We start from the raw sequence: 11571 nt of genomic DNA, 5'->3' as shown, positions 1-11571 counted from the left end.
TCATGCGATGACTTGAATTGGCCGTATTTTTGGAAGAAGCTGGCTGTGTAATGTTCGAACTGTGGTATTGATACCATGGTTCAGTTTATTCTATTCCACATGCAAGGAATGCGAAATAAGTTGCACGGGCTCTTGACTGACTTTCATACAGGTGTGCTGTGTAAAGAAAATCAGTTCTTCGAATGTAGGTGTGCTGCTAATGGTAAAAATATAGTTGAACTTTGGATACTCTACTCTGTTGCAGCAAACGGACCCCGTTCTTTTGTGCCGTTCTTCCCTTTCGAAGCAATGACATCACTCCAATATGGCTGGGTGAAAAAACATAAATATGTCAACGGCAAGTGGAACCATATATTTAAATAGTTCAGGCTTTCACCGCTATTCACTTCCGATCTTTGCGTGAGACGTGGCGTGTTCGATTCGTACACCTTTGGTAAAAGGTTCCTCAGGCGCCAGTACCCGCGATGACAAATAAGCGCCCAATAAAAGCGGAGAGATGAGCGAGTGCTGCCGGCGTCAAGAATAGCCGATGGCCGTCTGCTGCTCTCTGACGGACGTTTTATCGTCCCTGATTTTGTATTGCTAGAATGTCTGCCCATCTGTCGATTGGAAATCACACGTCCTTCTGGCAACCACGTAACGCCGCCTTTCTTGCCCACTTGCACCGCGGGCTGTCATTGGACAACGGCGGCGCGATGACGCACGAGCGGCGCTTAGCCATTGGACGGCAAGACCCGGAAATTGCATGCGGGTTTGGAAGCTCTACAAAGGGTGCTAACGCGGCCAGACCCGCACACTCGATCGCGATGGCGACGGCGATGGCGCTTCTTCTGCTGATCGGTTTGAACGTGGTGGTGGGAGCTCTTGCGTCCCCGCGACAAGCCATAACTTGGACGGGACGGCGCGACATGAACTTGGCTCGCACAGGTAACACTTCAAGACACGTCATGCGGAACTGCAGCCGAATACCGTTATTTCAAACCGGATTTTACGAATTTGTTATATAACGAACCAATTACTATTGTTCTAGAAGTGCCTGTAAAGCTCAATCTTTTTCGTAATCTGATAACGAGAACATTGACGCATTATAACAGATTACTTACGATGTAAACAAGCCCATAAGAACACAACTATACATTAAGCTTCTGCACCTCTCGAGATGGGAGCTTATACTGCGCTTAAGTTGCTCATAGCCATACGTGTCTAAACTTGTTGGTCTATCTGTGCGGGTTGTCGGTATAAATCATATTATGCTTGCTTTTTCGGGTACATATGCATCAGTGTAGCCTGGCAGCCACATTCTTGTTCACACGTATAGCGCGTCAATTATGCAACTTTTGTTGGCCCCGAAGGAGAAGACGCTATGCGACACAAGAGCTGTATATCCTGTAAGGCCTTTATGAAGTGACTTTTAGAGCTCCATAGTTCAACGTTAATATTCGTACCGATGCAAGGCAAAGGAAAATCGATTAGAGAGATTTCGTATCTTGCCCAACTCTAATCTAATCAGTGACTGATTATCTTAAGTACTTTCTTCCTGTAATTTCTTGTGACCGCTAAAAATGCGTAAAAATATTAGTATACTGCAGTTTAGAGAACATGTCTGTTGTTTTCCGGAGCTCTGGAAAACAAACACAGAGGGGAAAAAAAAAAAACGCGTCCGCTGTGCGCCATAAATTAGAATGACGTGAAACAGCCCTCTAAGATGCACTGCGTCGCAATAACGCGCGTATCAGCATTTCCCACAATGAATAAGTTCTACTATAAACAGAACAAATTTGTCAGACATATGTTTTCGAGATCTGAAAGGTAATATGCTATAGGATTCTTAGCTGAAAGGCAGTATTGCGAGAGCGACAATAAGCTTACGTATAACTGCCTATGTGGTAATTTGTGGTGGGAGGGCATGTTGGGGGGGAGGACGTGTTTCAATGGTAGTCTGGTAAGTAGATATCGTGGAACTATTATGCTGCTCGACGGAGACCTGCTGCAACTCCTCGAGCACGCCCTCGATCGAGCTATAGGATATTCGTGTTGAGGTCAGCAGAGGCAAACTTATGGAGTACCAGAATGGCTTATCTATCAGCTTGCGTAAAGAATATATCTTGCGCAAAAGCCTAACAGACAATTAAAAAATTGCTGTCTTTTTCAGACCAAAATTTGAAGAAAAAAATACTTTACCAAATACACTTATCCAGGAAGCTTTATACAGGCAGCCGCTATCTTGGACATGAATGATTGCTTTCTTTAAAAAAAGAAAGTTTAAAAAAAAGTTACCAATAAATTCGTGCTTCACAGATGACTTGCAAGAAAAATCTCGCAAATCAGCTTTTGCTCATGACTCTCGCAAAAGTTTCTGAATCATATCCATCTATCATCGTTATTTTAGATCCATCGGAAGTTGCTTGTGCGACGACACCTGAGGTTATCGTGACGTAAATCTTGAATATCTAACACACTGCTGTATGAAAGCATGGGTTAAAATGTGATAATTTCATCCCAGCATGTCCCTGTTGATGAAGCCTTCGTCAAGCGTCTAAGTGCTCGTGCTTTCAACATCGCTTTTGACTTGAGAACTGCGATTTCCGTGCATTTTCATGTCTGTCACTATTCCACGGCTTCGCGAAGTTGTCCCTGAACTTTCGTCTCCCCCACGAACCACATCTTGCAGGTGCGATTCCGGCAATGAGTCTGCTGTGGTCATTTCTTAGGTCAGCTTCAATGCACCCAGGCGTGAGCCTGCCTTGATAGCTTTTTGTTCAATGTGGCGTGGTGGCTAAGCAACTATGACATTCTGCTGCTGAGCGCGAGGTCGCGGGTTCAACTCCCGACTGCGACGGCGGCGGCGGCGGCATTTCAGTGCACCCGAAGTGCATAAACGATCGAGTGCTTATATTTAGGCGCAGGTTAGAGAACAGCAAGCAGTGAAAATTATTCCGGAGCCCTCCCTGATAACCGACTGTGCAAAGTTCGGGACGTTCAATTCCCACGATTTAATAGTTTTCGTTAGCAATCATCGTGCGTTTTAGATTAACCTTGACGTCCTATAATTTATAAACGCCCTTCTCCGCAGCTGCCTTTCGCCGCCTAAGGAGGGACGTGGAAGTAAAGAACGGGAACCTGGATCGCATTGTCTGCGTGCTGCTCGAGCTGAGCTCCCCCTGGTGCGAAAAGGGTTAGTGACAACTTTGTACCTAAATTATGCTTCTTAATGCGAGGCATTCTTCGTCTCTTGTAACTATTGTAGCCATTGCGAGCAGAACCCCGTCAGGAGGTTGATCAGCTCCTTTCGTCCTGACCGGCGGGCAATGCCTTGTAGATGACTGGAATGAATGAATGAATGAATGAATGAATGAATGAATGAATGAATGAATGAATGAATGAATGAATGAATGAATGAATGCTAGGCACATTGTGGTAGACTTCTAAGGCGCCTCATAAGCACGCACGAAACGTTGTATGCATTATGCGAATCGGGGTCTGATATGATACGCTGTGTCATTCCAGAAATTTTCTGCTAGAATAATCTCACTGTATTGAATTTGCGATGATGTGGTTTGCGTATTTGTTCGAAGCAATGTTGGATAATGAGAAAAAGCGTGACTTAAATGCCCCTTCCTGCGGAGAAAAAAAAATGATGAAAGAAATAAAAAGAGGGCGAAATACTTAGAAAAGTATATACAAATCCAACGCACACATCTTGGATTCTATGGGAAGCGGTTAATGAAACGCTATAAATTTGCCCACTTCATTCCTGCGTCTTTGCGCAGAGGAAACTGGCGCCCTTGCGTTGTGCTCTCGCGCCCCCGTGCTACGCAATGTGATACACGTGGCCATCACCTCAAGCTGCTAGTTGGCGTTGGAGCGATAGAAATATACGTGTAATACACCATTCGAGCTATTACGACTTTAATCATTATGGACGAGCCACACGATCGACAAGCACCACGAGGCACCTGGATCGACAAGGTCTGTCTTTCGAGAACAGGCTGCCTAAGTGCGTAGTGTGCTTGAAACCTTCGATCCCGTTCCTGAGTGGATTTCCCATGTGGACGCTTGTGTTTGTTTGTCCCATTTTTGAACTAAGACTGTGTAGCACGTGTGGGATTGCTTTTCGTGTTTATGTCTAAATGTAATGGAAATAATGTTTGCTCGACATTATTGATATTTTCGTGCAATAAAGAAAAATAAAGAAGTGTGATTGTGGCCTAATGGATAGACCGTAAATATACTAATGGGCGCGTAAATATACTATTTAAATATAAATTATTCAGCAAGGACAGCAGCAGCACACATCAGCCACGGTCAGGAAAGTTCGGGAAGGTTTCCAAAGAAACATTCGCTGTAAAACAGCAGCTTGATGTCTATGATTGTTTTTGATCAGTAGGAGTGAACGCTTCCTCTGCTACTTTATGATTGTCACACCGACCGAGACCTCGCATTCTATAGTGCTACCTTGCTGGAATTCGTCTTAGGATGTCTAAGGAGCAGTCTGATCAGCGCCTGCGAATTTATAGGCGGTAATAACTCCTTGCCTTCCATCTTCCAGGAGCGAAGGACACTCCGGGCGCAGCCCTCGAAGACGGAACTGGTGGAACCGAGGACGCGCTCCGGGAGGCCGCAGCTCTGCCTTGCAGGAGTCCCACTTGCAAGCTGTGAGTGCGCAGCACTCTTAATGCAACGCTGCGTTCTGGTTCCCTATACACTTTGCAAGCATACGTACGGGTGCATCACCCTATTGTGTAACCCGGCCCGGTGGCCCATGGGCTGTGGCGTTGCGCTGCTGAGCTCGAGGTTGCGGGCTCGGTCCTGGCAACCGCGGCTGCATTTCGACGGGGGCGAAATGTAAAAACGTTCGCGTAATTAAATTAAGGTGCACGTTAAAAAGCCCAGGTAGTTATAAACTAATCCGGAGTCCCCAATTACGGCGTGCCTCAAAACCAGATGGTGGTTCTGAAACGTGTGTGTTTTGATATTGTGTTTACGTGCGCGGGATAATTAGCCGCATTGCCGCTGCGTTTTCTTGCGTTGACGCTAAATACGGTCGCGGTACTTTTCATCGCTTGCAATATCGGAAGATGCTTGCAATATCTGAAGATCAGTTCATACTTATTGCAAAGGGCGTTCTACATATATGTACACATGATAACAAAATGAGCTGTAACGGTGCCACGACACGAAAGAAGCCGATGTGAATTAGCAGAAAGCACATTTCACTGCGGTTGCAATAACTCCGCTTACTTCTGCGATAATACGCTCACGAGATAACCGTTAGTTCAGTGAAATGTGGTGCCATACGCGACATGTGAAATCGTGATCCCTCTCAAACGATTCATTTGCAGACAAATGAATCGTGCTATGTAAGATATCAAGGCATTGACTCAGGCTACAGTTGGCCTTTCATACTGGGAACCTCAATAGCGCGAGAAAGACAGGGATAGACATAGAAACGACAACGCACTGTCGTTTCTGTATCTGTTGCTGTTTTAACACGAAAGCGTTAAGGGCCCCGTGTCGCAGAAAATCCGGCGTCGGCGTAAGCGCCGGCGTCCGTGGCGGAAAAAATCATCCCCACCCACCCCGACTGCGCAGGCCCTGCGCGTGGCGCAAGGTGTTAGTGAACAAAAAGTGAATTTCTCACAGTAAAATCCGCCAGAAAAATGGTAAAGTACGACATAACCACAGCCTACAGGCATGGTGGCGTCGGATTGTCATTTGGATGTACGAGAAAACATAATTCTGTTACGAGGAAACTCAAACACAAACCCCTTCTCCAGCATTTATACCACATACAAACAGCGGCGCGCTCTGGTAGGTTACTTGCGAAAATCCCATCCAGATGGTGCTCGCATCCTCGGCAGGTCACGCGCGCGCGTCGGGGCAATAGCAAACAATTAATAAAATAATAAAAAGAGGTCCTAGGGCCTTCACATTTTAATATAAGACGACTTATATTGCCCCTAGAAAAACGACTTCGCAGTAATGCATTTCTGTTCAAAAGTGAAGCCGACTTTAAGGGGATCGGTGTAAGCTTGGTCTTTGTAAGCTGGTTTTCCCACAACCTGTGTTGCAGTGAAGCCTACTCATAAAGAAAAATGCAATACGAACGGGGCCCGCTATCGCGTTAGACTCTTAAATGCGAAGCTTAAGCGTCCTTCAATTTTTTCTAGCGCTATTGAGATTGCGTGTATGTAAGATATATTAATGCCAGTGCCTGTGAACGTTGCGCTGCCGTTATATGAATGTAAGAACTGCCTTATATTTTTCAGGTTCGCCAAAAGAAAGAAAGAAGAAAAAAGGCGGCCTCCAGAGCAGAGTCCTGACTCTCAGTTTTACAGCGGCTGGTGATCTCGGCATCCTTACATCACCCTCTTGACTCCCAGTATATGACGCTGCATAAAGAGAGAACAAAGAATAGAAAATGAACCAACAAGAATAACTTACTGTTAATTCTTTCTATCGGTGCCAAATACCTACCGGTAACGAAATCACCGATGTTGCTTTCCATTTTAGGTCACAAGCTTTGATGAATAAAAGTCAAAGAAATCAAGTGTTGTAGTTCTCAGTCAAGCTGTTGCCTTTTGTGACGTCGTAGAAAAGCAATATTCTAATTACACATGCGGAATGGTAAATTACACCATAAAGTTAGGAAATCTTTGCATTTATGCAGAGTCTGTTGCCTGTCATGCTCAAAAAAAAAAAATGGAGGGAGCCATGCTTTTTTTTATACACGAACTTGAATTTATATAGCAAGTTAACTTACTTGACAAACGTTCGGACCCCTTTAAAAGTCATCAGCAGAGAGATCCAGAACCATATGTACTAACAATGAAAACAACATGTGCACCATGCCCGCATACATTATGCTATTCAAATTATAGACATTCCTTCTATAGGGTGTTTCTTTAGCAACATGTTGCAGATTGCACAATTCCAACCCCTGAACTACGTTACTCAATGAGGTGGCCATTACTTCTACGAGAAATCAAAATGCTTAACTGAATAACTACCATATTTACACTAATTATCTTTTTAATGAATTAACTTACGGCACATATTTCAATGTACGAATGGTAGCTAGTGAGTTTGCAAGGCACTGACTTCAAGGTATGCGCCGTCAAACTTGCGGTAAAAATGTATTGTCCTAGTTATATTTTAAGAAAACGCTGTTTTATGCATTCAAGCACAAAAGCAACTGAAATTGTTACCGAATCTAATCCCTCCAAATTTAGGCAGCTACTAACTGACCATTTGACCATACAATAGTTACTTCCCTCATGCTCCTCTCCTAGCAATATAATCTGCTCATAATATTGCGTCATCTCCTATCTCTGCTTCGCTATCTTCCGCCACCTCGTTGGCTCACCGCATTTCATCTCGCCCACACAGCTGAAATTGTATTTTTATATACCGGTACTTTGCTTGTCATATTTTGCGTTGTACTGATTGAATTACTTGACTTTGTTTTTTTTTATATGCTGTTTTTCACCTCTGTTTTCCCACGCCTATGTATGACCGCCTCACACCTATGCCAATTTTGGCCATTTAGTTTTTTTTTCTTTCTTTTTTTTTTTTTTGCGCAGCGCATTTCATTTTGCCTGCACAGCTGAAAAATTTACTTTTATATACTGGTGTTTTGCTTGTCATACGTACCCCTTCGTTATTCTTATTCTTATTATTGTTTTGTTTTTCACATTCTGTTTTCCCATGCCCATGTATGACCGCTTCACACCCCTGTCTCCCCCATCTTATGAATTGTCCCTGACGGGACCTTTAAGGGTACAATAAATGATGAATGAATGATGAACGCAAATGCATTTCGTCGGACACTTTGAAAATTATCTCGAAACTGGTGTAGCCCTGAGAATTTTTTCTAGTGGATTCGATACGCCTTGCGAACTCATTGGCTACAATTCGTAAAATATAAATGGGTGCCGTAAAGTAATTATTTCAATACGTTAATTAGTGTAATTATGCTAATTATTGAATTAAACACTTTGATTTCTCGTAGAGGTAATGACCACTTTATCGAGTAATTTAACTTAAGGGTTAGAATTGTGCTGTCTGCCACAACAACAATAAAAAAAAAACATGGTGCAGCTAAAGATAAAAATAAAACACTTGGTATGCATAATCTTTCAGGTGGTCATGTTGGAGTACTTTATGGCAGTTTGGAAAATCATTAATGCATATAAGAAATAAGAGGGGACCGAATATGGACCCGCTGTGGAACACGAGTGTTAATTAATTTTGTGTCAGACATTACTCCTGAGATGCAAACCTGTTGCTGTCTGTCGTGTAAATAACTTCGCAGTAGCTCTGAAGATGGACCTGTTATGCCATACGCGCTGAGTTTAGTAACGAGAATGTTGTGATAAAGGGAATCGAATGCTTTTGACTTATCGATAAAGACAGATCCTACAAATCTGCCCGCTTTGATCTTTTCGGTGAGCGTGATTACACCTAGGATAGTACAATATCCAGGACGAAAACCTGACTGTCTTGTTATTATTAGCTGGAACTTGTCCAAGTAGTTAGAGAGGCGCTGCTCTATTAGTTTTTCTACTGCTTTACTAAAACCCCGCAAGATTGGTGTAGGTCTGTGTGACGTGCCGTTGTGGTCGTCGGTTTCTATGGGTTCCGGGGCGGCATCAGACGCATCCAGACACAGTGGAGACCAGGAAGGGACTGCCTGACCCTTCTTCTTTATTCCTCGAGCCCCTCTCGCGAGCGCGAGCTCGGCGCCAAGGCGCAAGACACGTGCGCACCAAGCGTCGTCTGCTTTCGCTCGTGACATGGCCGGGTTATGAAACAAGTCGTCCCGACTGTTTACAACACTAAAAACACAACACATAACATTCGCAATGGTACAATAGGAATTATCTAAAACATAAGCAAACTTAAAGAGCAATCATACAACAGTAACTATTTACAAGGGCAAGCTTTGTCGTCCCATTTTTACACACATAAATAAATGTAATCACTCGAACTATACTACACCACACACTTCACTGCATCCATACGGCGTCAGACACATGTACGGCTTAGTCCGATTGCACGAGGTTGTTCCATCTCTGCAATTGGGCTCAGGTAGGGCTTCAATTTCTCCACATGCACAATGTCCGTTCCCATGTTATCGGCAAGTTCGATCTCGTAGTTCACGGGAGACAGTCTGTTCACTACCTTGTGAGGGCCGTTGTACCATGTGGTCGATTTAACACCGGAGGGTGGAGCCTTAAGAAGCACTAGTTGTCCTCTTTCGAACACAACGTCCTTGTGGTGCTTGTTGAAGTAGTCCTTCTGTTTTTCTTGTGCCAGTCTGATGTACGCGGCCGCAAGTTCTCTAGCTTTTTTCAGTCTTTCGCTCACTACCGCGCCATAACTGGAATCTTCTTTCAGTTCTTCAAGTTCTAGGCGGCTGTAAACAACGTCTAGTGGAAGCACTGGATCTCTACCATAAACTAAGAAGAATGGAGTTTGGCGAACCGTGTCCTGGTACCCGGTGTTGTAGCAAAATACAACATATGGGAGTACATCAGCCCACTTTTCTCCCCCGGCGGTAGTCATGGCAATCATCTGCTTGATAGTCTTGTTAGCCCTTTCGCACAAGCCATTTGCTGCAGGATGATATGCGGTAGTGGCAGCATGTGTGATGCCACGATGTTTGAGGTAAGCTTCAGTAGATCGTGCCATCATTTGAGTACCGCGGTCTGTAATAATCGTGGCTGGGCATCCATGCTTCAAGACAATTCTGCGCTCAATGAACTTTTGAACTGTCGTGGCTTCTATATTCCTCAAGGGTTTTGCCTCAACAAACTTGGTGAGGTAGTCAATGGCTACGATGATATATTTATATCCTCGAGAGTTCTTGAATGGTCCTACGATGTCCATCCCAACTGTATGAAAAGGGCTGTGCACTTCTATCGGTTGTAGTAATCCATAAGGCAGCGATGTCGACATCTTCATCCTCTGACAAAGGTCGCAGTGACTCACATACCGTTTGACATCCGTATAGAGCTTTGGCCAGTAGTACTTGGACCTCAGCGCTTCGAATGTTCTTCTGATGCCCATGTGGCCACCGTACCTTCCTTCATGCATTTCTCGAAGTGCCTCAGCCTGTCGCTGAGAAGGAAGGCAGAGGAGAAATCGACTGCTGACCGGACCTTGATCTCTCCTGTACAGTACCTCATTGTGCATCAAAAATTTCTTTTGGGCCCGTTTCTGTTGCTTCTTTGTGCCCAATGCACCATTAAGCAGATCCAGGACTTTAGCGCAGAATGCGTCCTGACGCTGCTCTTCACCCATGTTGCCACAGTATCGCAGTGGTGGATAGGATACAGCAAGGATTTGGCCTTTCTCTGGAACAATGGGAGGTGTCCTTGAGAGACAATCTGGTGCGCTGTGCAAGATTCCTGATTTGTAGGTGACGTCAAAGTCGAACTCCTGCAAAATCAGCGACCAACGGAGGAGACGTTGGTTACCTTCCTTGTAGCGCAAAATCCAGCAAAGGGCGTGGTGGTCACTGACAACTTGAAATTTGCGGCCTATCAAGTATGGTCGCAACTGTTCTAATGCCCATTTCACAGCGAGGGCTTCCAGTTCCGTCGAAGAATAATTGACCTCTGCGCCTTTAAGTGCCCTGCTCAGGTATAACACTGGGCGATATCGTCGCTCTTCATCTTCTTGCAGCAACAGACCTCCTAAGCCGAGACGAGATGCGTCTGTGTGTACTTGCACCCTAAATTCCGTTCTCTCCGAGAATAGTTTGAGGACAGGCGGCTGACACAAAGCGCACTTTAATGTCTCAAAGGCCACTTGCTGATCCTCTTCCCAGGAAAAAGCAGAATTCTTCTTTAGGAGGGATCGTAGAGGTGCAGCGGTAACGCTGTAATTAGGGATAAACTTCCGGAAGTATGACGTAAGCCCCATGAATGACTGGAGTTCCTGTACGGTTCGAGGAGGCCGGAACATCTGAACAGCTGCCAGTTTCGATGGGTCAGGACTTACACCATCTTTTGTGACAACATGCCCAAGGTAATTAATAGCAGTGCAGAAGAAGTAACACTTCTGTGGTTTGAACTTCAAAGCTGCTTTCTGGAACCTTGAAAAGATGTCCCTGAGGTGCGAAACATGGTCTTCAAATGTCTGACTGAAGACTACGCAATCATCCATGTAGACGAGAGCATTGTCATACCTAATTCCGTCAATGATTGTATCGACGGCTCGTTGACACGTGAAAGGAGCACCTTTAAGACCAAACGGCATCCGTAGGAATTCGTAGAGACCCCAAGGTGTAACTAAAGCCGTCTTCTGTATGTCATCTGGATGCATGGCTATCTGATAAAAACCAGACACCAAGTCCATGACAGAAAAGTACTTGCTTCCGGTGAGCGCCTGCAGGGCATCTTCAATCCTTGGAAAAGGGTAAACAGTATCTTCAGTCACTGCGTTGAGCCGTCGATAATCGACGCACATGCGTGTTGTCCCGTCTTTCTTCGCTACTAGGACCAGCGGTGAAGCCCAAGGACTTCGAGAAGGCCGGACTATGTTGGCATCGATGAGGTCCTTGAT

The 11571-nt window shown here is 44.8% G+C and overlaps 1 protein-coding gene across 1 annotated transcript; it reads left to right on the top strand.

Annotated features, from left to right (window-relative positions):
* Positions 1 to 815: 815 nt before the first annotated feature.
* Positions 816 to 6702, top strand: LOC119443814 (uncharacterized). Its single transcript, XM_049663294.1, has 4 exons — positions 816 to 927; positions 3074 to 3175; positions 4550 to 4655; positions 6270 to 6702. The coding sequence occupies exons 1-4, from the start codon at positions 819 to 821 to the stop codon at positions 6346 to 6348; spliced, it is 396 nt and encodes a 131-aa protein (XP_049519251.1). The 5' UTR covers positions 816 to 818; the 3' UTR covers positions 6349 to 6702.
* Positions 6703 to 11571: the final 4869 nt, after the last annotated feature.

The sequence above is a fragment of the Dermacentor silvarum genome, chromosome 3, assembly GCF_013339745.2.
Source record: "Dermacentor silvarum isolate Dsil-2018 chromosome 3, BIME_Dsil_1.4, whole genome shotgun sequence".
In the NCBI taxonomy this organism is placed as follows: domain Eukaryota; kingdom Metazoa; phylum Arthropoda; class Arachnida; order Ixodida; family Ixodidae; genus Dermacentor; species Dermacentor silvarum.
This window is presented reverse-complemented; position numbering and strand designations above follow the sequence as displayed.

Bases quoted from the DNA above. Each gene is read 5' to 3' on its own strand.
- LOC119443814 (XM_049663294.1), top strand. From the start codon at position 819: ATGGCGCTTCTTCTGCTGATCGGTTTGAACGTGGTGGTGGGAGCTCTT. The intron at 3,176-4,549 runs GTTAGTGACAAC...TCCATCTTCCAG, and splicing joins CTCCCCCTGGTGCGAAAAGG to GAGCGAAGGACACTCCGGGC. The intron at 4,656-6,269 runs GTGAGTGCGCAG...TATATTTTTCAG, and splicing joins AGGAGTCCCACTTGCAAGCT to GTTCGCCAAAAGAAAGAAAG.